This window comes from Pelodiscus sinensis, chromosome 14 (assembly GCF_049634645.1).
Source record: "Pelodiscus sinensis isolate JC-2024 chromosome 14, ASM4963464v1, whole genome shotgun sequence".
Classification (NCBI taxonomy): Eukaryota; Metazoa; Chordata; order Testudines; family Trionychidae; genus Pelodiscus; species Pelodiscus sinensis.
In genome coordinates, this window is record NC_134724.1 from 5,200,738 (window position 1) to 5,228,247 (window position 27,510).

Below are 27,510 nucleotides of genomic sequence, written 5' to 3' on the forward strand. Positions count from 1 at the left end.
ACTTGGTGCTAGATATATGCAGCTATTTTCACTTAATAAACACACATTTATATTGAATACAGGCTTGAACGTGTGTATGGCAACTTGTTCTGTAAATAGATCTGGGTGAATAATAATGAAAATAAGTCATGAGCTGTGTAGTGCATTAAACACAGAGGCTACGTCTACACTACTGGGTTTTGCCGGCGGAGAGTATGCTAATGAAGCGCTGACGAAGTGGATCTTTGCCCACGAAAGCTTATGCTCCTACACTTCAGTTAGTCTATAAGGGTATGTCTACACTAGAAAGTTAGTTCGAACTAACGGACGTTAGTTCGAACTAACTTTCCTATGCGCTACACTAGCGCTCCGTTAGTTCGAACTTAATTCGAACTAACGGAGCGCTTAGTTCGAACTAGGTAAACCTCATTTTACGAGGACTAACGCCTAGTTCGAACTAGCTAGTTCGAACTAAGGGCTGTGTAGCCCTTTAGTTCGAACTAGTGGGAGGCTAAGGCTTCCCAGGTTTCCCTGGTGGCCACTCTGGCCAACACCAGGGAAACTCTATTGCCCCCCTCCCGGCCCCGGAGCCCTTAAAGGGCCACGGGCTGGCTACTCACTTTGTGCCAGTTGCAAGGCTGCAAGCACCCGTGCCTGCACAGCCTGCACCTGCCACACAATGAGCCAGCCATCCGAGGGCTCCCAGCCCTCCACTGCTCCCCACGACCAGCCTGGCGGCTCCCGGGAGCCTGCCCGGGGGCGCAAAAGGCGGGCGCCCGCCTGGTCAAGTGCGGAGATCGTGGACCTCATCGAGGTTTGGGGGGAAGCCTCCAATGTCCACGATCTCCGCACTAGCCACCGGAATGCGGCCGTCTATGGACGCATGGCTGCCAGCCTGGCCGCCAGGGGCCACCAGCGCAGCCGGGAGCAGGTGCGCTGCAAGATTAAAGACTTGCGGCAGTCCTACTCCCGGGCCTGCCTGCCAGGGGCTGACCCGGAGGCCTGCCCCCACTTCCATGCCCTGGACCGCCTCCTGGGGGCTCATGCCGTCCCTGCCCCCCGGGACGTGATTGACCCCGGGGCAGAGGGACCGCTCCTGGACACCGAGGAGGAGCAAGAGGGCTCTGAGAGCCAGGAGCCTGCTGCCAGCCTTCCCAGGACCCGGGACCCCCGAGGCACCCCACAGAGCCGCTCGCCTGCATCATCAGAGGCCGGGGAGGCGTCCACCTGTGAGTACCCTCGTGTTCCCCTTATGTGTACGGGGGGCTGGGGCGAGAGGGAGCCCCGGGACCGTGCGCCTGGGCCTTGCCCACCACGGAGCAGCAGCTGGGGATCCTGCAGGGGCCCTGGCCTTGCAGAGGGGAGCTGGGTTTCACACACCTGGGCCCCTGGGGTCATTGACCGCTGGTCTTCTTGCACCACAGCTGCAGCACCGGGGACTGCAGGGCGCACCACACCGCCTGCAGCAGCCGCCCGCGCCCGGGCAAGCAGGACAGCCAGGAACCAGGAGGACTACCAGAGGCGGCATCTCCGGTTCCTGGACCGACAGCTCCGTCTCCAGGACCACTGGGTCCAGGAGGACCTCAGGCTGCGCCGGAGGAGTCTGGAGGCCCTGGAGGAGCAGGGCCGTGCCCTGCGAGGCCACCTCCAGAGCCTGCTAGACCGCTTTCCATTTCCTCCTCCCCCTGCTCCCCCTCTTGCTCCCCCTCTTGCTCCTCCTGCTCCCCCTCTTGCTCCCCCTGCTCCCCCTCTTGCTCCTCCTGCTCCCCCTCTTGCTCCTCCTGCTCCTCCTGCTCCTCCTGCTTCCGCTCCTGCTTCCTCCACACCCCCTGTCCTCTCTGCCCCCCCCTCCACAACCATTCCCCACCGACGCCCCCGGACCCGCAGTGTGGCGAGACGGGAGAGGCACCCAGACTCCCACCCCTGAGCTTTCCTTTCCCTTCCTCCCTTCCCTCCCCTCCCCTTCCAGCTCCCTCGTCCCAGGTTTCCCCCTCCCTTCTCCCACCTTCATTCCTCCCTCCCCCACCCCAGTTCTGTGAAATAAACAGACGTTTTTGTTGGAAAAACAGGTGTCTTTATTTGACAGTAGGTAGGGAGGGGAAAGGGGAAGGGGGGGGTAGGGTGGAAGAAGGCCCCGGTGGGGCATGCAGGGAGAGGTCAGTCCTCCTCCTCCTCCACCTGGAAGCTCTCCCGCAGGGCTTCCCGGATCCGGATGGCCCCCCGCTGGGCTTCCCGGACGGCGGCGGTGCGGGGCTGACCGTAGTGTCCAGCCATGCGGTCAGCCTCAGCCATCCAGGCTGGCAAGAAAGCCTCCCCCTTCCGCTCACACAAATTGTGGAGCACACAACATGCCGCCACCACGGGAGGGATGTTGTGCTCGGCCAGGTCCAGACGGGTGAGGAGGCATCGAAAGCGGGCTTTCAGTCGCCCGAAGGCCCCCTCCACCACGATGCGGGCCCTGCTCAGCCTGTTATTGAAGGCCTGGCGGGAGGGATTGAGGTGTCCCGTGTAGGGCTTCATGAGCCAGGGCTGCAGTGGGTAGGCGGCATCCCCCACCAGGCAGACGGGCATGTCCACGTCCCCGACCCTGATGTGGCGGTCGGGGAAGAAGGTCCCGTCCTGCAGCCGCTGGCACACGGAGGAGTTCCGGTACACCCGGGCGTCGTGTGCTTTGCCGGACCAGCCCACATTTATGTCCGTCAACTGTCCCCGGTGGTCACACACGGCCTGCAGGATGACGGAGAAGTACCCCTTGCGGTTCACGTACCGGGACGCCTGGTGTTCCGGGGCACGGATGGGGATGTGCGTCCCGTCGATGGCCCCCCCGCAGTTGGGGAAGCCGAGGGCGCCGAATCCCCGGATGACGGCATCCGGGTCGGCGAGGCGGACCACCCTGCGGAGCAGCACCCGGTTGATGGCCTTGACCACCTGCGGAGAGAGACACAGCAAAGCGTCAATCAGTGGGGCGCCCGGGTGGCTGGGAGCGTGCGTGCCCTGGCAGTGCCCCGCGCCCCACTCCCGGAAGCAACCCCCCTGGCGGCGTGTAGTACGGCCGGGACAGCCCGACCCCTCCGGTGCGGGGCGCTTTCGCCTCCTCCCGCCCCCCCCTTTGTCCCTGGGGCGGCCCATCCCCTCCTCGCAGCCCCCCTCCCCCCCGGCTCGGTGGCCGACGAGCGCCGTACCTGCATGAGCACTGCTCCGACAGTGGATCTCCCCACGCCGAACTGGTTCCCGACGGATCGGTAGCTGTCCGGCGTGGAGAGCTTCCAGAGGGCGATGGCCACCCGCTTCTGGAGGGGGATGGCGGGCCTCATGCGAGTGTCCCTTCTTTGCAGGGCAGGGGCGAGCCACTCGCAGAGCTCCAGGAAGGTGTCCCTCCTCATCCTAAAGTTCTGGGTCCACTGTCGGTCGTCCCAGCGCTCCAGGACGATGCGGTCCCACCAGTCGCTGCTGGTGTCCAGACGCCAGATGCGGCGGGGCACACCGGTGCCGGGGCGCCGCCGCGGCTCCTCCACGGCCCCCAGGGCGGCCAGGCGGAGAGGCAGGGGGCTGACGTTCCCCAGGTGGTGCCAGGCAGCCTCGAGCCATTGCTGGCAGGCTTGCAGCAGCAAGTCCAGAACGTGCACCAGAAGGTGCAGGGCGAGCCGTGGCTCCATGTTGCCACCTGCGGCGGCCCCCCCGAAGGGAAGCACCGACACAGACGGGCACAGAGACCGACGCTTTGCTGTCCCTCGGCGAGGTTGGCAAGCAAGCAGGAAAAGCTGAGAACCGGCTGTCCAGGGGGGGTCCCTTTAAGCACGAGCCTCAGATAGCCTCAGACAGCAGCCACACAAAGCAACTGCTGACCTGATGCCCTGCCAGAACCGGTTTCAGCTGCCCTTAAATGCCCCCCTGCGTCCAATCAGTGTGGACGCGCTAGTTCGAACTAGCAAAACGCTAGTTCGAACTAGTTTTTAGTTCTAGATGCGCTAGTTCGAACTAGCTTAGTTCGAATTAACTAATTCGAACTAAGTTAGTTCGAACTAGCGCTGTAGTGTAGACGTACCCTAAGGTGCCACAGGACGCCTCGCCGCTTTTGCAGATTCAGACTAACACGGCTACCCCTCTGATCATTAGCATTTGTCACTCTGTCATTAGCATATTCTCTGCCCGAGGCTCTTTGCGCAAGATCTGTATAGCTCCTTTTTTGAGGCATAAGGATCTTGTACAAAAGGGAGTTTTTGTGCAAAATGGACCCATCTACATGGCTTGTTTTTGCACAAAAACCTCTTGTGCAAAAAGCCTCGGGCAGAGAATATGCTAATGACAGCGTGACAAATGCTAATGAGTGCTTCATTAGCATATTCTCTGCCAGCAAAACCCAGTAGTGTAGACGTAGCCAGAATGTCAGACCTCTGTGTTAAAGAAGGAAGGAAATTTGAAAAACCACTAGCAGGCTGAAAATTTTCATATGCCTTTTTGATGAAGAACTCTTAGAAAAAGGTAAAATGCCTGTTTTCTTTTTTTTAAAAAGATTGAAATTCACTAAATATTATTCAATAAGAATCATTTACTCAGCTCTATTAGTAACCTAAGGTCTTGCTAACTATCTTCCCAGGTCATGAGTTATTGTAGGGATTAATCAATAAAAGGACTGGACAGAAGTTTTCTACCTTTAAAAAGTCCCTCCTTTGCCTGCTGATAGGTAGTTTGGTTCTGCCCCATTTAATCCATGGCTTCCTGGCCAGGGATTATATCAACATATAGCATGAGTTGGAAAGGAAGGATCCTGAAAGGAATGGGTTGAAATTGGCTGCTCCCTTATTCCCTTCACCATCCTTTCTCCCTGGTGTCTATATTTTCTGTCTTCCCTAGCCATCCCCAGACAACATTTCATAGCTCTGGAAACTGGTCAGTCCTTTGTGCCGAAATCATTTCACATTGTCCAGTTTCCTGCAGATTAAAGCTGTTGCCTGAACAAGAAAACCTGAAATGTTTTTATTACACAAGTTCTCGGGAGCCCGTATCTGAATTGTTCTGTAGATAATGGAAAATGATGATAGGAATAGTATTCCATAGAGGAGCAGTCAGGGCAGAATGGTCCACGACCTGGGCAAGTGGGAGGGGTGGTTCTGGGCCCCCGAGCAGATGGAGCCTCAGGTGGATGGGCGGGGCTACAGCTTGCCTCCTCCAGAAGCCCTTCATTGCCGTCCAAGATATACCTCCCAGGGCTCCAGTGGCGATTTAAAGAGCCCATGACGCTGGATTCTGCTGTTTCTGCTGAAGTGGTGGCCAGCAGCCCCGGGCTCTTGGGCAGCTGCCCTCTTTGCCCCCACATCTCGTTGGTGGGCCTGTAAATAATGCTACTGGTGCAGTAGGCGGTAAACGTATTGCATTCAGAAACACACTTACAGTAATGGGTGGTCCTGTCCCCCAGGCACTGATGAGAGAAAAGACAATTTAGTCTTTACTGGCTGCCGGAGCAAACGTTGTACTTCCTCATTTAGAACCAGGCTGCGAAACCATTACTCTTCCTGATGGGTAACTCACACGAGGAGCCCCATTGACTTCAGTGGGGCTACTCACCTGAGTAAATGCTCTCCAGCATGAGTGTTAGTTCCACGGCTTAGTCTTTGAGATGACTTCTTGACTAGAGCTGCAAGGGGAGAGCTACAAAGAGTGGTTTTCTGCATAGAACAGCGTCATTGTGTAACGACACATTGCTTCCACTTTGCAGACTTAGTGAGTGGCTGTTAATGGCTAGTGTTTAACTTTCAGGGAGATCCCATTTTGTTTTTTTCTACCTGCTGCTCTACACACACAGAATTTTCTGGTTTTCCGGCGCTGCAGTAGCTGAACGGTTTTGTCCTTTTGAATTTTACTCTTGTGTGTCTGATTGGATCTGAGTCAACCACCGAAGGCAAGTCTAGAAGTTAGAGTAAACATGGCGATGGGAGTGGGGGGAAGGAAAGCATCAAGAATTTGTTATGCCATCCTCTTTGTGTGCATCCATAATCCCTTCAGAATGGATGATACAGCTCCAATCAGACACTGATCTGTCCAGTGTCCTTATTGCATTTTCCTTTCCCTAATGCCAACTGAAGCAGCAACCTACTCAGTGCATAGCAAAACCTGCCGATCTAATCTGTAACGCAAAACCGATTGAGGTAGATGTAACAGCTAGAAGAGAACAGCAGGATTAAGAAAACAATGGGAGGAAAAGAGAAAAAGGAAAAAGAGAAGGATAAAGAGATTATTATCAGTGGGGTGGAAACATTTTAAAGAGTGGGGGTGCTGAAATCCCCCCTCCCCGTACACCATCCTGCCCTCCCCCCAGTTGAGGTGGGGAGCAAAGCCTTGGTGTGCGGGGCACAGGGCTGGCAGCTGAACCCCCAGCGTGCAGGGTCAGGGCCAGTAGCAGAGCCTCCCAGCATGTAGGGCTGGCAGCAGAGCCCCCAGCACACATGACAGCAGCCAGGACCCCAGTTCTGGAGCCAGCAGCAGAACCCCCAGTGCACAGGGTAGCAGTCGGGACCCCAGGGTCCGGTCCAGACCAGCAGCAGAGCCCTGGGTGCGTGGGGCATAGGGATGTGAAAGGTTAACCAGTAACCGTCACCTTTAACGGTGGGGACTGGAGCAGCTCCCTACCTGCTGTGCTCCGGGGGCTGCTCCAGCCCTGCAGGGGGACCCACCACAGACAGGGGCTGTTCTGGTCATCTAGAGCAGCCTCTGTCTGCCACTGGCCTGGGCACCCCACAGGCTGGGACTGCTCTAGAGCAGCTTCCTGCCTGCGGTGGGGGTGCTGCTCCAGCCCAGCAGCAGGTGAGGGGGCTGCTCCCGCCCAGCATGGTAGAGCAACGCGGCCGTTTGTCCCCCCCTTAATCAGTTAACCGGTTAAACAATAAGCTCAACCAGTTAAATGGGATTTTACGTCCCAAGTGGGGCAGCAGCTGGGTGTGGAACCGGCAGCAGAGCCCCCGGAATACAGGGCAGCAGCTGGGTCCTTGGACACGAGGCTGGGAGCCCCCTTGTTCCCGTGCCTACGCTGATGATTGATCATCTGAGATATTTGCATTGGTTGTTCTGTGTCTGAAAATTAGCATCTCCAGATTTTGGTGAAATACTTTCCTGTTTGATCTGGACGGCATCTGCTTGTCGGTTAAACGTACCGGGCTGGCTGCACTCGGACTTGCTTTTGCTCTCCCACGGAAGTCAAGGGGTTGGCACAAAGCATAGCTCAGCCACTGCGGAATGTCGAGCACGGAGCCTGTGGAGCCGGCGGGAGCCCCTTTGCTTGTGCAGTTAGGGGTGAACACTGGTGCCTACACACAATGACTCTGATTTTTAAAGGTAATAACCAGCTGACTTCAGCGCCTCATTGCCAACAGCGACCTGAACTCAGTGCGCTATAGGCCTGTAACCCATTGGGTGCTGCAACACTAGGGCTATGTCTAGACTGCAGGCTTCTTTCGAAAGAGGGTCTTTCGAAAGATCGCGTCTAGACTGCAGGCGGATCTTTCGAAAGAGCAATCCGCTTTTTCGAAAGAGAGCACCCAGCGAGTCTGGATGCTCTCTTTCGAGGAAGCCCTATTTACATTGAAGAACTCCTTCTTTCGAAAGAGGAACTTTCGAAAGAAGGCGTTCTTCCTCGTGAAACGAGGTTTACCGCCATCGAAAGAAAAGCCGCGTTCTTTCAAAATAATTTCGAAAGAACGCGGCTTGAGTCTGGACGCAGGGGAAGTTTTTTCGGGAAAAGGCTACTTTTCCCGAAAAAACCCCTGAGTCTGGACACAGCCTAGGTGATCTACTCCAAAGCCCACTGATATCAGCAGGGCTTCATAGGGTGGGGCCCCAGAATGGGTATTGCCTGAGTGCTCAAGAGGGAACTCCAATGTGAAACTGGGTGCCAGCCAGTGGGGTGCAGCAAGCAAGTTCCCCCACATTGCCAAGACGGGCAGGATTGGGTCTTGTGAAGGCACATTTCCCACTAGACCTCAAGCCAGAGCCAACAAAGCACTACATGGCCTGAGGTCAGCAAATAAATACATGCCTAAAGCAGTCATTCAGCCTGTGCTCGTTAGGACATCTACCGACCTTTTTAAAACTTGGGAATTGTTGCAGTTTCAAAGTATGTCAGCAAACCCGCGTTAAGAATTCTACTGCTGGAGAAAAGGGTCGGCTGGCAACCCAGAGTACCAAAGTCCTGCGTGAAACACTGAACGCCGGGCCTCCGCTGTGTTGCCTGCCAAATTTGATCCCTATTCATTAAAAAAAAAAAGCCGTCTTTTCCAAAGCTATTTAAATGCCAAGAATAAGAGATTATTATGACATCATATCATACTGAGAGACAGGGGGAGGAGAGTGACATGTTTGTGTTGGATCCAAAATATCTATGGAATTCATGCCTGTCATTGCTAATTCACATTGCATCTGTCTTTGGATTGCGATTATTGGAAAAAGTTGAAGACCCTTATTCAGAGAAATAATTACAGTTGTACGTCAATAGATATATAGTTAAAGTACATCAGAAAAACTCCTACTTCCTACAATTTATCATCCCTGGAAAATAATGACTCTGTGCAATACATGGATCCGGCTGGAGAAGCTAATGTCAAGGGAACAGATTGGCCAAAAACAGGATATTGGCTCTCATTTAGTCTAGCCACTTTTTCTCCCCTCTTTGTCTGTCTGGAGGCAACGTAGACAACAACAACATGCTTCCTTAAGAGTGAAAGATGCAGCCACTCCAAGCGGGAGTGCTAAAGGGAATTCTGCTTCTGTCCAGACCGAGAACAATTCCATCCACCAAAGCCTTTCAGGAGCATCCAGTTACAATGGCTCTTGGCTCAGAGGGTGTGATGTCCTGGCCAGCACAGGAATTGTTATGCAAACTAAGCCTTCTTTCCATGCCATGAACACCAGTTCCCTTCTGCTGCGCTTTCTCTTCCCTCCTTGTTCTTTTGCTCATGGTCATTTATAGTTTTTCTTCAAGTGGTTGCTCACGTCCATTCCATCTTGGGGGGGTGTGCTTGCCACAGGCACCAGTGCGGGAAGTTTTTCCCTCACCAGCATCTGTAGGGAATTGCCTCTGGTGCCCTCTGGAGTAGAGATGTGGTTAGTTAATCAATTAACTGGCTAACCAGTAAGCATCATCCTTACCGAATGATGCTTCCTGGTTACGGTTAACCAGTGGGCTGGAGCAACTGCCTGCCTGCCATGGGAAGGGGGCTGCTCCAACCCTGGGGGGGCATGCCAGCCCAGCTAGAACAGCCCCCAGCTATGGCGGGACCGGCCTGACCGGAGCAGACCCTGCCTGCAGCATGGGAGCCACTCCAACCTGGCTGAAGCAGGTAGGAGGCTCACTCCGGCCCAGGTGGACTAAAGCAGCCTCCCACCCCTCAGAAGCATCGGCTCCAGCTCTTCATCTCTCCCAGGCCTCAGCACCAGTCACGCCACTGCTCCGGAGAGAGAGGCTGCTGATCACACTCCCGTCAACAGCAGTCACTGAGACTCTCGTCCCAGCATCAGAGAAGCCTCAAGACCCAAGGCAGGTGGTCCTCGGAGGAGATGACATTGCACATCAGCATCAAAGAGCACGGCCTGTGAGGTCTCCCTCCCACATCCCTCAGGCGAGGTGGTGAGAGTGTTTTGGAAAACTCTGCCTCGATGTTCTGCATCCACAGACGGGAAGCGCGCTTGTCAGGTCTCTGCCAAGAGGTGAGGAAAAGCCTAGACCTCTTCCAGAAGTGGAGAGCTCCCTGCGTGGGCTTGTTGGCCACCAGACAGAAGAGGAAATGTTACGATTTCTGTTCCCTTCCAGAGCTTTTCATCAAAACAGCGAACGGAAGGGAGAGCTTTCTGGTGTCCTCACAGAAGGTCTCTAACTGGATCACCATCTGCATCAAGTCCTATGATGAGTTGTTGCGGGTCCCACTGCCGCTCGTTGTAAGGGCGCCTTCGACCAGCATGCAAGTGCCCTCAGCAGCCTTCCTGGTATGTGTTTCCACCCAGGACATACGCAGAGCCATGATGTGGTCATCTGTCCACAGGTCCGCAGTGCACTGCGCCATCACTCAGCAAGCGAGAGACGGCACCGGGTCTGGGGGAGCTGTGTGGCAGTCTTCACAATCTTCACTTCCCGCCTGCCTCCATCAGCTATGCATGGGATTCACTCGCTGTGGAATGGACATGAGCAACCACTCCAAGAAGAAAAGACCATTACCTTTGTCCGAAGCCAGTTTTCTTTGAGATGTGCTGTTCATGACTGTTCTACAACCCACCCTCCTTCCCCACTCTCAGGCTGTGTCTACACTGGGCCACTTATTCCGGAAAATCAGCCGCTTTTCCGGAATAAGCTGCGAGCTGTCTACATTGGCCCTTGAATTTCCAGAAAAGTAACGACGCTCTACTGTACAAAATCAGCCGCTATTCCGGAAAAGCTACGCTGCTCCCGCTCGGGCATAAATCCTTATTCCGGAACACTGTTCCGGAAAAGGGCCAGTGTAGACAGCCCAGTAGTCTTTTCCAGAAAAAAGCCCCGATCGCGAAAATGACGATCGGGGCTCTTTTCCGGAAAAGCGCGTCTACATTGGCCACAGATGTTTTTCCGGAAAAAGGGCTTTTCCGGAAAAGCGCGTCTACATTGGCCACAGATGTTTTTCCGGAAAAAGGGCTTTTCCGGAAAAGCATCTGTGGCCAATGTAGACGCTCTTTTCCGGAAATACTTATAACGAAAACTATTCTGTTTTAAGCATTTCCGGAAATTCATGCCAGTGTAGATGTAGCCTCAGAGTTTCCTGTGAGAAGGAACTGAGGGTGGACCTCTAACACTGCGCCACGTGGGCACCGCCCATTCACCAAAACCAACTTCTTATGGATACAACGAGGAGGGAGGGATTTCCAGCACTGCCTAATATGGAATGGATGTGAGCAACACATCTCAAAGAACACCAGTTACGGACAAATGTGGTCTTTTTTGAGTGGGTGGAATTTGTACGGCTTAACTTCTAATTCCTAATACAAAGGATTTTACCTTCAGTTGGTGTAATCAGTGCAGCGCCACTGAGTTGCAGATACAGAGATATGCAGCAGATTCTAACCCCTTCCCCCGCAACAGGAGGGCTTTTTAAATAGTCATAAAGGTCATCTTTAACCTCCACTGACCACCATCACTCCTGAGTGTGAGAGAGGCTCTTGGGCCCATTGCCCTCTCTGTGCCCCATCTGGTGTTAACTCAGACAAGTTTTTATTCCCTTGACAAAATACCCATGCCAGACATTTCCCCCTTGTGTCTCCTCTGTAGGGAATAATTTCTTGGACACACTGGGTGCAGGTGATGAAAACAAGCAGAGGATTTATTGGTTCACACAGCTGGTGGAGTACTCATCAGGGATTAACCCAGTGAGAACTAACTTAACCAAAACATACTTTAGATTATATAGGTAGCAGATGGACGGAGGAGAAGTGATTTGATAGGTCTAGCAGCGGAAGTGAGATATGCACATAAGCCAATGAGCTAGAAAGTTACACAGTATCTCCGCCCATTGCCAGTTAAACATGTTATCACTAATACAGGTAGTTATTCCTAACAAGCTAAATAAGCCAACATAAACAGGATGGCAGTCCCCAGAATGAATATGTTGCTGTAAGCTTGTTAGCCCAACTTGTGATGTCTAGGCGGGACAGACGACTCCATCCCCATCCTGGCACAGTCCTGGAGATTCAAGCTCATTAATCTGAAAGCACAAGAGACAGTGAAACCCGCGCAGCCTGACTGATACCAGCCAGGTCTTATCAGAGTGAGAGAGGCCCCTTTGGAATGTAGTTGCCATGGGAATCAGGCTTCCCAGGCCTGGCCTAATGATTTGAGTTGTCAGTTCTCAGCAAGATACCATGGACTGCCTCAATTTACCTTACATCCTCCAAGGGCACTGTTCCCCCTGCAGCATTTGTTGTGGGCACGAATCCCAGCTTTTCAGTGACCCTGTCCCAGAGGAAGCATCGGGACCAGAAGCTTCAGGCAGAATTTTGAGACCTGGGTTCAAATTCACCCAGCTGCAGAGAGTGAGATGACCTCACCATGCTGCCCAAGAAGCATGTTCCCCATTTCACTCTGTTGGAAGCCTGGGCAGAAGTTTTGCCAGTCAGAATTCAAGTGCCCTAACCTTGCGGGGAGACGGGGTGCACATAACCACCCTGAGGCTGCGCCACATGAGGGCACTCATACTTAACCTTTTATGCTCAGAATAAATTGTCTCCAGATTCCCCTTTAAGAGAATAGAACCTGAAAACCAGCATTTCACACACTTGGTTCCATGTCTGTTGAGAAGTTTGTTTATTGGGTGGAAATGACTATACAAGGCGCTCTGTAGGCCATGAGGAATATGTGTTTGGGCCTAGCTACTGGGAGTGTGGCCATACAAGGCTGCATATACAGTCAGCCAACTCTAATGCAACCATTAGGTGTTGGGATCAGTGGCTAGGCAGTCCAGTGACCCTAAACACTCCAAGGCCACATCTTCACTAAATGGAAGATCAACGCTGCTGCGATTGATCATCTGGAATTCAATTTAGTGAGTCTAGTTAAGACTCACTAAATCAAACTCAGAGAGCGCCCCCATCAGCATCCAGTTCTCCCGCTTCTGCGGGGGAACGCGAAGCAAGGTACATTGATTTCAGCTACATAATTAACATAGCCGGAGTTGCATATCTGAGTGGACATTCCCTTTTAGTGTAGACCTGGCCCAAGTAACTTCTTTCATTTGTTGTTCTTATATACACCTTTGCCTCTGTAACGTCCACTCCAGTTCATTCAATGAAGTGGGTTTTACCAACAAAAGTTTATGCACTAATCAATCTGTTTCCCTCTGAGGTGCCACAGGACTCCTTGTTGTTTTTCCATACCTCAGTGGCACTCCATTTTGCAAGCTGGTTTAAGGGCTGGGATCAGAAAACTTGCCGTGGCCCCATAGTGCTGTCTCCCAGCACCTGTGTCTTTTGCTCACTTATAGCTGACAATTCTGGCTTTATGTAAGTGACCATGAATTTCACTCGCGATGATTGTTTGCGAAGCTCTTGGTGTGACACCAGGGAAGCGTGATTTTATTCTCACATCAGCAATTGCAACAGGGACCCGGTGCAGTAAGGAAATGGGGTTTAAGAGCAGAACTGCCTCCTGCAGCTTTGTGAATGTATTCTTATGGTGGTTGTCTTCCTAATTTGTGCATAATGCATACAAAATGAGGCATTTGTTCATAAATCACGAACCTATGGCTGCAGGTTAAAATGATGCTGAAATGTATGAAATTCAGCATTTTTTGTATTTCTTGGAATTACGTATTGAACACTAATTGCTTATCAAAACCGTTTATCTGCAAGTTTCTGAGTGAAGATTAAAGTTTTGCATTAAGGAAGCTTCATGCTCCAGTAACTCTGATTGTAAAGAAGCTAGGCGTGGTATACTCAACCTTAATATTATGTCAAATTAGGGAAAGTGTAAACGAAGGTGCTTCTTCAGCAAAATTCTATACAATGCACATACCCGGGTGCAAATTTCACAGCTTGCTTTCACTTGTTATGTGAGGTGGGTATTATTTTTGAGCCTCCAAAAGAGAAGTCTTCCGGAAGAATTGATGTAAAAATAATACAAAGAGGGTTCTGTGAAGGAGGATAGCAGAATCTCTTCAATGGTCTTTTGAATATTAATAAATAAGAGGTGTAATGTGTGGGATGTGTCTCATACAAAGGTTTCTTTTTTCCCCTTCTACATTTTGTTAGAACAATCAGCCTCACAATGACTCATTGCCTGGGGAAGGAAGGAAGAAGACATCCCTCATTATTCATTACTTAGGCAGAGTCTTTTCTGCTGCAAAGAATATCTATGGCATTCTAATTCAGCTACTTTTAAAGGAGAGGAGTCAATGTCATTCTCTCTCAAACTTTGGGAAAAGGCACCAGAAATAAGGCTGCTTAATTGTCTCCATTTATAAATAGCCCCTCCACAGCAGGGAAATTGTGTTTTTAATACTGCCAGCCAGGAGGAAAATACACCCATCCTGCTAAATGTGTGTCCGGGGTTTAATTGTGGGACCTCAAATGGGGGCATTTAAAAGTATAAATAATAAACATGTATATGTGCATATCTATAAAATGTATACTTCATTTTATCATGCATTATATACTTCTCTCTCTTACACACACACACACACACGCGCGTACACACATGACTGTGTGGGTGTGTGTATAACCTAAACAAGCCAAAAGATTTATTTTATTTCAGAGGTACTTTTGTTATGACTGCAGCTTTCTCTGGCATTACTTAGCTCGTATAAATTCCCCTATTGAAATCCATTGTCTATGTTTCGAACCCCTTTTGTTTGGTTTTGTGTATTGAAATGCTACAGGGTTGAGCTTTTAGTATGGTTTATAATGTATCTTAATATTTTTGGTTGTGTTTTAAGTTGGGCAGTCTTGGTTGTGGCTCTTTAAATAAAGCTTATAAATTATTATATATTATTAGAAATCCTTTTTTTAAGATGAACTTTTAACTTTCCACCCCTGACAACTTGAGTTAAGATTTTCAAGGAAGATTTTCATCATAATCGCATGATTAAATCTTCAGAAAAAGGAAACTTTGGCTCTGTGGTATTTCTCAATGTATTAACTTCAGAGCTGTATCAAATGAACTTGAAACTGCACTGTAAGTGTGTTTATAATGACTTTTAGCTGATTCCCTAATCCTCAAAGTTGGGTGACTGTACAGATTGCAGCTTCACAAATACAGTGCATTACCTGTAGCATCCAGATGAAGATATCAGAGGCGGAGGAAATTACTTGGGAATTGTATTTATCCTTAGTAGTGCATTAATCCAGCCTCTGGCTGAGGCTGGATCTTATGCATCTTTGTCTGTATTTATCCCATTATGCAGTGGGAACATGTGCATGGATGATAAAGAACTTCTTCACGTTGAAAAAGTAGCAAGGGCATGCGTATGCCATCCAATCTTAGTGCCGCGGTTGTAAAGCACCTGGTGTGGTAATACTGTTAGGAGAATGTTTAAGCAAACAGATATTTTTTTACATCAGTATCTACAATGTGCCAAAGCTAATACCACTTCCCGCTGCTGGCAGCTCTTTATGTCTCCTTTCCCGATCCAGCTACTTTTACTCACCTGAGGAGCATTTAATTATGCAAGTAGTTCTGTTGATTTCAGTAATGGATCCTCATTGGGCTCCATGGTCTTACTCGCATGAGTAAGGGCTCCTCAGGTGGGTAAGGGTTAGCAGGGTCGACTCCTTAGTTTAATTCAGGTGTCTACAGAGACATAGCACAAGCTTGCGTTTAAATGTCACCAGTGAAAACAATACTAGACAAATGCAGCTTTTAAGTCCCCTGGCTGGATTTTTCTGCACCTTTGAAGTTTTGATTGTCATAAAAATAAATGTCACACAATTGCCGTGGGAGTAATTTAGGGCTGGATTTGCGATTCTCGGTCTCCACTTGTTTACATGTCAGATTGTGTGCCCGCAAACTCCTGCCCACATGTTGTTGCTTGGAGAATCAGGACATTAATGTATTAACATACAAACCCTCTACTGCAAATACAGCAAGCTCTGGGGTGAAATATGGCAGCTGTGCAATAATAAAGACACGACACAGCGGTTTAGGACAGAAAATGACAAATATACTGGATATAATTGAATCTAAGTACAGTGGGGAATTTTTGAACTAACGTATTTTCACGGAGCTATGATTAGTTTTCTTTTTCAATCTTCTATTTCTCAGCAATGGTTCTGTGACCAGATTTCAACTGACTCTTTATTTCAAGACCTATTATTTGAGATACTGGGTGATCTTTAACAACTGTTAATCCTGGATCCCATCAAAGATAAGTAAGGCGTGTCTTCACTGCAGCTAGGAGCAAGGCTCCAGCCCAGACAGACAGACTTGCTTAAAATAGCAGTGAGGATGTTGTGGTTTGGGCTGCAAGTGCAACTTGGGCTTGTCTATGTTGTTGCCAGAAACTGCCATTTGGCGACAAAACAGTGAGAACGTTTACACTGCAAATGAGACCTTTGTTGGGAAAAACACCCAGTTTTGCCAGCAAAAAATTTCCACCCCTGCTAGAGTTTTGTCTTTTCCTATTCCCTTTATTGTCAACAAAGAGCTGATGTGGACTCAGCTGTTTGTTTTGTCAAGAGAACTAGTATCCCAGAATGCCTGCCCTGATGGCTCTGCTCAGTGTTTTGTGATCTCTGCTGCCTTGTAGGCCTGTGCCCCTTCCCTTTCAAAGCTCCAGAAAGTATCTGACAGCTGAGTGAGCATCTCCTTTTGGGGAACAAGGAACAAAACCTTGGAATGCTTCTGTTCTGCCCTGCTAGGAACACAGCGGCAGGCAGACTTGCTGCTGCCGGGGAGGGCTGGAGAGATGGCTGTGCTGCTCAGCACGGAGTGCTCACAGAGCTCTGAGGGAATCCCAAGAAGTGCAGGGATCAGCTCTGCCCTCCCACAACACTGCATTGTGGGATGCTCCCCCACATGGCTTTGCTCTATCTGCTAGCAACATGGTCATGAAATATCAACAACAGGAGGCAGAAAATCCAGTGTGATCGGTTTTCACTTGGGGCGACTTTTGCATGTCGACAGCACTTTTGTCGCCAAACCTTCCCAGCGTAGACATAGCCCTGGGCTCGCCAGAGAGCCCAAGCAGCCACATCCATGCTGCTCTTTTTAGCACACTAGCTCCAGCTCCGCAAGTGTGAATCTGTCTACCTGGGCTGGACTCCTTGCTCCAGCTGCCGGGTGGACATCCTGCATGGTGCTGAGCCCTGAGCTGGATTCACCGATGTGCCTTTTGAACATTCAGTCTTTCAGACAGGTAACAGAATAGTCTTTTTCTAGCCAGGCTCCCTGGTTTGCTCTAATGCGCTGTAAGTTAGCAGCCTACCTGGGCATCTGTTTTATCAGTGAATGGAAGGAGCTGTGCTGAAAGCTAATGTGTGCGTTTGCATTCTGTAGGTATCCATTGTGATAACGTATGCCCACAGGGCCGCTGGGGACCAAACTGCTCCATCTCTTGTAACTGTGAGAACGGGGGCTCCTGCTCACCAGAGGATGGGACTTGCGAGTGTGCACCGGGCTATCGAGGACCTATGTGCCAGAGAAGTAAGACTCACCGGGTCAAAGGGGGGAGGGCTGCTTCTGAAACAAAGCAAAGCGACAGAGGAAAAAAGTGTGGCCCAGAAAACGGAAAAGCAAGGCAGTGAGCAGGAGAGGGCGGTCTCCTACCAGTGTGCTCCTACTTCATGTATCCCTCTATTTCAGGTCTGCGCACTTGTGAGGGACTGCCCGGCCCACAGGAATGGTTGTAGCAAGTAAATCAGTTTCTGGAGGGCATCGCTCTCAACGGAATACCAGATTTTGCATTATTTTGGCTCCAGGAAACGGCCTAAAGAATAAAAAGGAGACCAAATAGCAAGATGGTCTTATTTAATATGTTGTTTTGATGTAGGCAAAAACTGAATGCACAGCTCTCCTAGCCAGTCCCCCCATTTCCTTCCCCAAAAGAGTCAATTGGGAGAAGGGGAGAGGTAGAGTGGAATGTCAGGGACCACTTTACAGTGTTTTATCTGGCACTCGATAGCCATTCGGGAGGAGACATTTACTGCTGGAAAGGCGCAACCTCTGTGGGTACAGAACTCAGGAAAGTTTCGGGCAAAAAGAAATGACAGGTTGTGCTGGGGCCACTGTCGGATGCTCTGCATTGGGGTACAGTGGACGAGAGCACAGGCGGCACCCAAACCGAAGTGGGAGTGGCCTGCGAGAGGGAGGAGCCTTTGCTGGTATTTTTCTCATTGAGGGTCACGTGAGCCTGAGCAGATGAGGGCCACAGACTCCAGCACAGTGATAAACGGAACTCAGACCAGGCCGGTCATATACTGAAGAGGCGCTACTCACTGAGGGTCACAGTAACGTGGCAAATGCCGAAGCAGGTTTCCAGACCTGCTCTCTAGAAAAAGAAACACAGCAGGCGAGATGCCAGCCTGGAATGTCGCCTGCTGCATATTGATATGTGCCCAGGAGATAAAATCTTCATATTTGCATTATCTAGAAAACCACCTCTCTGCCCCTCTACTAGATAGATTCACCTTTATTAGTCGTTTTTGCTGCCTCGCCCCTTCTCACCCAACCCCAAATCACACGTCCCCTTGGATTTTACAGGCAGTCCTTGCTACTAGCACCCGCTCATCTCTAAAAATAATTTGCAGCTGCCCATTTTTATGTAAAGCTCTTATAGCGATGACTTCTCGTTGCTGTACTTAATGGCCTGTAAGCGTTCTCATTATAAACCCCTCTTTCCGGGTGCCTCAGCCTGTCTGTGTGGCTGTAAAACTTCTCTCCAAGGCTGACACGTGGCACTCAAAGCTTCAGGGAATTGGGGAGGAAATTGTATTACAAGTTTGAAACCCTGAGAGTGCAAAACCAAAGAAAGTTAATAGTTTCTGGCCTTCCTCAGCCGAAAAACAGCTTAGTTTTATCAGCTGAAAGCATGTAGGCCAGAAGGGGCAAGTCCTGTCCCCAGAGCACTGCTCCAGTAATGAGTCTGTGCCCTGGTAAGATCCACTGGGTGCTTGTGGGAGGAGGAATTCTTCCCCGTGCCAGAGAATGACAGCAGAAGAACTCCATGGCTGTTCTTGTAGTGACTCCCCTTCTGCAGTGGAATGGCCAGAGGGTCCCACAATTCCCTGGATTCTGTCATGGCAGGAGTCCCGCATGAGTTCACCTCTGCAGATGCAGGAGGGTGTTGGCCGCCTTAAACATGTTCTCAGGATCCTCCCCCCCCTCCCTTCCCTTTCAGGAAATTCAGAGTTAGGGATGGAATTCAGGGCTTAGGGGGCAAGTTTGCAAAAGGGATGCCTTCTTGCTCATCTCGTTTGCTGCCTGGCTGCATACCGCGCCACGTCACTGACGCAAAGATTTGCCTGCTTGCCCCGCGGAACCAGCAGGGAGAAGGATTCGGGGGGCTCGTGTCTCATCAGCAGATTTATCGGCTAGGTCTCCACTGCGGAATCTGTAGTGACATAAGGACCCTGATCCCACCCGGAATTAAGAGCTGGCAGAGAAGTCCTCCTTTGGCTTCACAACTGAGCCAATGGAGAATCTCATGAGTAAAAAAGGAGAAACACATGATGTCACGTTTGAGTTTTTCTTACTGCAGTGTAAACTCAGCATTGCTGCCTGTTGCAGGGTTTTCCCTACACCAAGTGCTTAAGAACAACAGTGCAAGTTTAGAAGAGACACTTATCCCTAATTCTGATTTTATTCGTGTGTGAGCAAATCCTTCAATATCTTCTACTGAAGTTTTCAGCAAGTGAAGCGTGCATGTTCTTGACTCCTGTTTTTAGGAGTCTGTTCTGATTCTCCCATGCAAATTGGGCAATCTTGCATGTAGTTACCATAATTACCCTTTTACTCTCAAAGATAGGCTTTGCTGGGTGCAGTTGCATGCACAAATTAGATGCTTAGTTTTGCACATGTCCTGCATCTAATTTGTTTGGAAATCGGGTGCTTAATGCAGCCGGGTGGAAGTCACCGTAAGTAATTATTACTCTTTTATCTGGTATTTTTTAAAATTAAATGAGGCTGTTTGCATTAGATTATGACACGGGCCGAGAGCACTTATACAAGTGATTAAAGAAAAGGTTCTGACGTTCGACTCTCCGAGATGGCTTCTGAACTCCAGTGACTACTTGATCTTGTTCTTGCTCTAGTTTGTTCCCCTGGCTTTTATGGGCATCAGTGCAGCCAAGCATGTCCGCAGTGTGTGCACAGCAGCGGGCCTTGTCACCACGTGGCGGGACATTGTGATTGTTTGCCTGGATTCTTCGGCTCACTCTGCAACCAAGGTACTGATCCCACACTACGCTCATGCCTCCTTTTCCTTACAGATACGTGACTCTGTGCAGCAGGAACGCCTAACAGGCCGCTTTCAAGTTATCGGCTTTGGTTTTTTTTAAGTCTCAGCACTTTAGATCACAAGAAACTGTTTTACTCCATAGGCAAAATGCAAATGGGCACTTAGTCATCTTTTTGTAAATATGTTGTGCTCTGACGCGCAGAAATAAAACAGCTCTGCAGCTCAATATTTAAGCGCATATAAAATGTGGCACGTTCTGTACGTAAATCTGCTGTCCAAACATTTCATTTCCCTTCTGTTAATCCTAGTATATCTGAAAGGTATGAGGACACTTTTTCCTTTTTCAGTAAGAGGCACACATCAGTGAGTACAAATACAATGGCCATCGTACTCAAACGTGGTACTTAATTCTAAATATAGGGCCAGATAAATCATGTAACCTTTCTTGGCAGTGAATAGTACCTTCCTTCGTCAATGGTGCCATTGAAATCAGGTATTACTGAACACAAGTCAAGGTGTCCGGAAATTTGTTTCGGAGGCTCTTAAATAAAAGAGCTTGATTTTTCAGAAGTGAGAATGCCCTCAGCTCCTGTTAAAGTTGACCTCTGAGCACTTTCACAAATCCAACCACTCTTAGTTAGCTGCCTAATTTAGGCTCCTATGTTTGAAAATGTTGGCCTCAATTTCTCAGTGGTATTCCACACCACCAGCAAAGTCATTGCTGTGTTGTGCCGGATCTAATTTATTGCCTGAGAGTATTTTCTACATATAGATATAATAGAGATTACTCTAAATGGCAACTATTTTGGTTAAGTTGCAGGTCTTTTAAAAAAATTGAACTGACACTTTTTTAATGAGCTGCTTTTCAGAGAGTGACAAATTACAGACAGTACTTATATGCAAAATCATTAAACACAGATAAAAAAATAACTATGTTTTCTTTTCCCTGTGCTCTATATTCAACTAACCAGTATGCTAATTAATGTATTAAAATGAACATACTTAAGTGAATTTGTCCATATTATGTGGAAAGTTAGCCAGATTTCAAAGTGCAAAGCTGGGATAATTATCTGGTTAGGAAAACTCTTATTTTATTTTTCCTTAGCTGTGGAGTACTTCTGGATGTACTTTGAAATGCTGATCTGTCCAGCAGACTCACTTTAAAATATTCATGTCCTAATTAAAATAATTGTGTTGCAATTTGTCCTAATAGGCTATCATGTAACTTTATCTTTCTAGAAAGAAGAATGCTAGTTAAAAATATGAAATGAAGATTTGACTTGATATTTTCATTCTGCATTGACCTTTTTCTAGCTATCAGAGCATTTCCCCGTTGGTAATATGTACCTTCAGCATGCTCTGTAATATCAGAAATTCCATGTATTGACAGTTTTGCTTAGAATTCTACGCGGCAAGCAACAGAGCAGCTGCTTTTATAAATATTTTTCATAATCATGTAGCAAATTGGATTGATGATACATTACGGCTGCCAGAACACACCTGACATCTCAGCGGGACTCTTGAGTCCCACTTCAGAGCTTTTATAACTAATTAACATCACAATCAGGGTTGTTCTGCCCGCACACTACTGGTCTATCGAAGCATTATTCGTCCTTACTTCAGAGCTGTGTTTCAAAATATTGTGACGCTTGTAAGAAATGTTTGTGTTTGGTGCTCTCTGCTCTAAAGGAGAGTGATCATGTCAGATCATAACCCGGTTTCCAAGCCTAAAGATAGCAACCGTCTTTGCAGACTACTTCTGCTCTTTCTGTGTGAACATCCTCCAGTACATCAGTACCAGTCTCTGAAGTGGAGGACAGACAAGCAGTGCTCACATAATGGAAAATACCCCACCACTAGCCTCCAGCTAGTGTAACCAGAAGTTTCTCTTGTGTGATGTATTGTCTGTTGCTTGGGTCTGCATCAAACTTAGAATCACAAATCTGTTCTCCGGCATTAGTCTTCCATATTGGAGAGCAAATCAGCTACATTTTCAGTAAGCTGTTTGAGAACTTTTTTTAATTGAAAAAAGAAATCCAGATCTCATTTAAGTGATACTATCTATTTGCCTCCTAAAGAGGCAATAAAAACATTGTGTTGAAGTACTATGAACAGAGCATGGGATGGAATAATGGGACGGAAAACAGGTCGACAGAGCCTTTTAGTTTTGGTTCTTTCTGTGGCGTGCGGGTTTTTCTAACGTTTTTGTTTGTGGCATTTAATCTCTTTTCATTTAGAGAACTGTTCTGTTTAGTGCATAATTTAAAAGTCAGCTTTATCCACTCTTGGAGATAAGTCAGTAACTAGACTATATGCTATTGTCCTCTTCACCGTTCTTAGGTTTCGGTTGTAGTAAGGGTAGAGGATGGTATATTGTATAAAAGCAAATGAATCACAGCTCAGGATTTCAATCTGCGACTGATTCACATTTAGAATAGATTGAGGTCATCTGCAGTGAAAGCATATAAGAAAGTGAGAATAGTTGAAATGGTAAAATAGTTGAATAATTCAGAGAAGTGCCTTTTTTTGACATCACTATTATTTACAAGGATAGAAGTCCAGTTCTGTTTGCTACATTCTTCACAGAGATGGACTGTGTGTTTTATCTTGTTTTGAAAAGACATCTGTTTTTGTCAGGGAGCATAGCCAATAAGAACCCAACAATTCATTCATTGTGGAGAATAAGACAAATACAGAGCAAAGCTTTCCATCAATTTTAATGTTAAAGATTTCCTATAATTTTGTGGGAGGTTAAAGACATACCCATCTATTCATTTTTATATTTCTTTGCCTATAGTGCAGAGAAAATTCAGACATAGCTTTTTTCTCCCCATCAGTAAGTGGCTTTAGGTGAACTGATAAGAATCATTTTGTTTTGGTTTAAACATAGTATGCCTCTTTTCATAAAGCACACACAGGCATAGCTAAGACTTTTGTTCCAATCTGTGGATAAACACAGTTATTTTTTATGATTTTATCATGATGCCAAATGATAAAATGGTTGGCGTGTCCATTGTCCTCCTAGGGCCTGATCCTGAAAGTTGCTGAGGGTCCTAACTCCCATTGACTTTGTTGAGAGTTGAGAACCTTGGGGGAGATTTTCAGACGGGCCTAACGGATTTAGAAGCACAAGTTCTGAATCTCATCAGACTACCCAGCTAAGTGAAACTGGCTGTTGCTAGCACATAGCCACTGCAGTCATGCTGAGATTTGCAGGATTTAATGCGGTATTGTTGTCACATCAGTCTCTTCTATCCTGAAAAGAACCTTGCATTTCTTGGCATGTATACACTTAGTTGTACAGCTGGTGATGTTGTGAAGGGGGATTGTATATTACGGGCAAACTCCCTGCTGGTTTCTAGTTGGCCATGCATCCCAATGTGAGAACCTGACGCTCTGTGCATTAATGACTTCAGGTACTCAGGCTGTGTGCCTTTCCACCTTAGATGTCAGTGCCAAGTTATAAAGAAATATTTTTGAGTTCTTGTAATATGCATCACATTAATGGGATTCCTATTCATGGGCCAGGCGGGCAGAGCACAGATAATTGGTCTGTCAATAAATTCCAGTGCTCTGCCGATAGATGGGCAGCATTGTTCTTCAGTGCTCCAAAGATTTATTCACAGAAAACTTGCAGTAGTATGCAAGGCGGATGCAATTAGCTCCTCAGTGTAGCTTCCAGCTATATTCAGTCCACGTTCGTGGATCTCAATGTGAAGGCCTAGCCTTGTAGAGACTATTTGTTGGGAGATACCACCTTCAGGATTTTTTCTCTGCTATTCAGCCTAAATGATTTCTTTCCTTAATTATTGTAGAAACAAGCAACTGTAGGGCTAGAATGGACCTTAAGAGGTCCTGCCGTGCTAAAGCAAGGCCAACCACACCGAGATTGTCTCTGACAGGCACGTGTCTGGTTATCATCACTTGCGCCACCTTAAGAGTCCCATTCCCTCTTGCGAGTTTTCTTCTCTATGTAGGCCTCATTTGGCCAAGCCCCTAAATTAGTCCCTTCTGCCCCTGAGTTATGTCTCTGAATTCCCTTCCGTTCATTGTTCTCTTTCTGGTTCCATGATGCCTGCAACTGATTGGTCTACGCCCTCCCCATCCTTTCTATGATTTCTTTCAGTTACTGTAATCTAAGGTGTTACTGGAAACTAGACTAGGTGCCATCTATTTCATTAGACATATGGGTTTGAAGTTGCCAGTGCTCCAAGAACATTTTTTACTCCCGGAATGTTACCAGCCAAATGGACTTGGTTAGCGTCTTCCCTTTAAGGGTTATGGATGTTTTTGTTTGGTTTTTTTAGTAAGAATTTTTCCTGTTTAACTGTTTGACTTATACCCTCTGTAGTACAGGTGAATATCAGTACAGAATGAACCTCTCTAATCCAGCATTCTCTGGTCCAGCAACATCTGTGGTCTGGCATGATTTTAGTTAGCTGGATGGCCATTTATCATGGGTGTGGCCAAGTTTCCCGCGGTCCCATAAAATTTCTTTACAGACACTAGTCCTGGCTCTCAGTGTTCTGTGCTGTTATTTAGCTCTAATTTACCCCTAAATGTCTTCTAAGAGCCTGGTAAGCAGTGGACGTGTTGGCAATGCTGCTATACAATATTGACCTCCTGTGGTCTGACAAATTCTCTGGTTCGGCACCGGACAGGTCCCAAGGGTGCCGGACTAGAGAGGTTCAACCTGTATTATTCTTAACCTGTAATCACTAGCCATTACATCCTATTGCTTCCTAACACTTGTGAAAAGCACTGCCTTGTATTTCTACAGTGTGCCCCAGTGGAAGGTATGGGAAGAGCTGTGCTGAGGTCTGTCAATGTACCAACAATGGCACATGCAATCCTATCGATGGAACTTGTCAATGTTTTCCAGGATGGATAGGGAAAGACTGCTCTCTAAGTAAGCAAGATTTTGTGTTTTACATCTCTTATTTTAAATAAGATTATACTTTTGAGTGTTAAATGCTCTAGAGTTAAGGATAAAAATGGTATTTCCAGGGAAATCCCTAAAGTGTTATCGCAGGCCAGTGCTTTATTCTCTTGATAGCTTATGTCTTTTAATTAAGCTATGTTAGCTGTATCTTGAATTAGCGTCTGCATTTGGAATTTGCATGGGCGGTTATTAGCTCCTATGATGGTAAAGCAAGGTCATACGTTCTTCTCAGTAAAGAAAAACCCATGTTCCCTTTTAATTTCCAATTGAATTCCATTTTAATCGCTTTCTCTCAACTATTACATGAGAAATTATTAGCCAATAAATGTTTTCATATGCCAGGCCCACACCGTTGAAAAATTCAGATGATGATATATGCCTATTACATTTAATTTAATTGTAAAAGTCAATGTGGGTTTGGAGGGATGCGTGGCTTCTTGCTGAAAATTGCCCAGGTAGAAGATTGACATTTGCTGATCCCAACGTGTCATTTCCAGAACATGTTCCTTAATTGAAGACAGATCACAGTGGGAAGCAATATCCTATCATTCCGAAATGTTACTTCATATTCAGGATACAACTAGCATATTAGACAGCATTCAGAGTAAAATATATTAAACTTCAAGTGATAAAGTATGAATCGGATAAAAACAGATGGCTGTAATTTTGCTTTTATTGTGTATCTTCCACAGGCAGAATATTGCTGTCACTCAAAGAATCAAAAAGGTTGTAAACTCCATGGATTGTTCATTATATTTAACCATCTAATTGGGAAATGACAGTTAGCTTCAATTTCACTTTGGAAAAATGGGGTTTTTTTTGCTTGCTGAGTTGGCTTGGATGGTTTCTTTGGGGTTAGATAAGGTGAGGGTTTCCCATGTGAACTTGGTATTAGCTGTCTCAGCGGGGTAGCCATGTTAGTCTGTAACTACAAAAAAAGTCAACAAGTACTCCTGTAGCACCTTAGGGTGCGTCTACGCTGCAGGGCTTAACTCCAAATAAGCTATGCAAATTGAGCTAAGTCAATTGCGCATTATATTTCAAAATAGCTTATTTTGAAATAGAGAGCGTCGACACACCACTTATTTCGAAATAGAGCACTCTTCCTTCAACGTCTCTTATTCCTCATACAATGAGTGTTACAGGAGTCGGAGTAAGAAGTCCTCTAGCTTGACAGTATGTTGACACTATTTCAAAATAACTACCCACTGTGTAGACACAGATTAAGTTATTTCGGAATAGTGCTAGTTATTTCAAAATAGTGTTGCAGTGTAGATGTACCCTTAGGGTATGTCTACACTAACCCCCTAATTCGAACTAGGAAGGCTAATGAGGGCGACTGAAATTGCAAATGAAGCGCGGGTTTCAAATATCCCGCGCTTCATTAGCATGTTCCCGGCCAGTTGCCATTTTGGAAATTGACTAGCCCGGAAGAACTGCCCGCGTCTACATGCGGAAGAGAAGGGCGATTCCGAAATAAACCCCTTACTTCAAATTACCAGTTAAACCTCATTTGGAATCGCCCTTCTCTGCCTCGTGTAGACGCGGGCAGTTCTTCCAGGCTAGTCAATTTCCAAAATGGCGACCGGCCGGGAACATGCTAATGATGCGCGGGATATTTAAATCCCGCGCTTCATTTGCAATTTCAGTCACCCTCATTAGCCTCCCTAGTTCAAACGAGGGGTCTAGTGTAGACATACCCTAAGGGATTAACAAATATATATAGTATCATGAGCTTTCGTGGGCAAAACCCACTTCCTCAGATGAGTGGAGAAAAAAGGGGGAACCTCCCAATTTGTGGCAGAAAAAGAAGGGGGAGGGGGAGAAAAAATATCCCAGTCAATTGTAGTGCTGGTGCTAATAAGGCTAATTGAGTGGGCTGTAAGTGTCCCATACTTAGCTTTTGATGTCATTTGGGTATTGAATATAACGGCCCATCCAATTCATGTATTTGTCCAAGCCATGACAGATAATGTCAAGTTTGCATCTCAAGGCCAGTTCCGCAGTCTGTGTCTGTAGCTGGTTTCTGAAATTCCTTTGTAGCAGAATGGCTACCTTTAAATCCAGGCAGTGCCCAGGCAAGTTAAAATGGGCTTCTGCAGGTTTCTGTATGTTACCATTTCTGATATCCAACTTGTGTCCATAACCTTTGTCGTAAAGACTGTCCAGTTTGGCCAATATACATGGCAGAGGGGCATTGCTGGCACTTGATGGCGTAGATGACATCAGTGGATGTGCAGTTGTATGAACCTCTGATAATGTGGCTTATGTGATTAGGTCTTGTGATGGTGTTGCTTGTATAGATGTGCGGACAGTTGGTATTAGCTGATCTGCAGTAATTGAAGTCAGTAGGTGAACTCTTCCACAAAGAAATGGGATCAAACCCCCAGGCTCCAAGGGGGGGCTGCAGAGGAGACGATTGTGGTTCTTGGATCCCACAGCCAGTTCTAAAGCAGCTAGAGAAGTATGTGAGTCTCTCCTCACAAAGCCAATGTAGGGCATTTCTGGTGGGTTGTGGGGTGAATTCCATGTGCCAGATCCTCCCTGAACTTGCACTTGGGGAATTCAGTGACCTTTTCAGGGGTGTAAGCCATCTTTCCTCTACTAGGTAGATTTGTCACCTCCCATAACCCAGTTATTTATCTTCAAAGTTGGGCACCAGTGGAATTTTCTTAGGCTGGCTGACAGACAGAG

General features: G+C 47.7%; 2 protein-coding genes across 7 annotated transcripts in view; both read left to right on the forward strand.

Annotated features, from left to right (window-relative positions):
* MEGF11 (multiple EGF like domains 11) overlaps positions 1-27,510 on the forward strand; it is a 486,582-nt gene that overhangs the window by 390,299 nt on the left and 68,773 nt on the right. For 5 of the 6 annotated variants that reach the window (XR_012895692.1, XR_012895693.1, XM_075896882.1 and 2 more), the window contains exons 15-17: positions 16,976-17,122; positions 19,729-19,863; positions 24,655-24,783. Coding sequence is in view for 4 of the 6 variants with exons in the window: in XM_075896882.1 (XP_075752997.1) it covers positions 16,976-17,122; positions 19,729-19,863; positions 24,655-24,783 (411 nt within the window). In the remaining 2 variants the exon portion in view is untranslated. Of the gene's footprint in view, positions 1-16,975; positions 17,123-17,281; positions 17,453-19,728; positions 19,864-24,654; positions 24,784-27,510 lie in introns of those variants that run through there. The other variant, XM_075896881.1, reaches the window with a different exon arrangement.
* LOC142818290 (uncharacterized) lies at positions 426-2,056 on the forward strand. Its single transcript, XM_075896883.1, has 2 exons — positions 426-1,208; positions 1,404-2,056. The coding sequence occupies exons 1-2, from the start codon at positions 659-661 to the stop codon at positions 1,904-1,906; spliced, it is 1,053 nt and encodes a 350-aa protein (XP_075752998.1). The 5' UTR covers positions 426-658; the 3' UTR covers positions 1,907-2,056.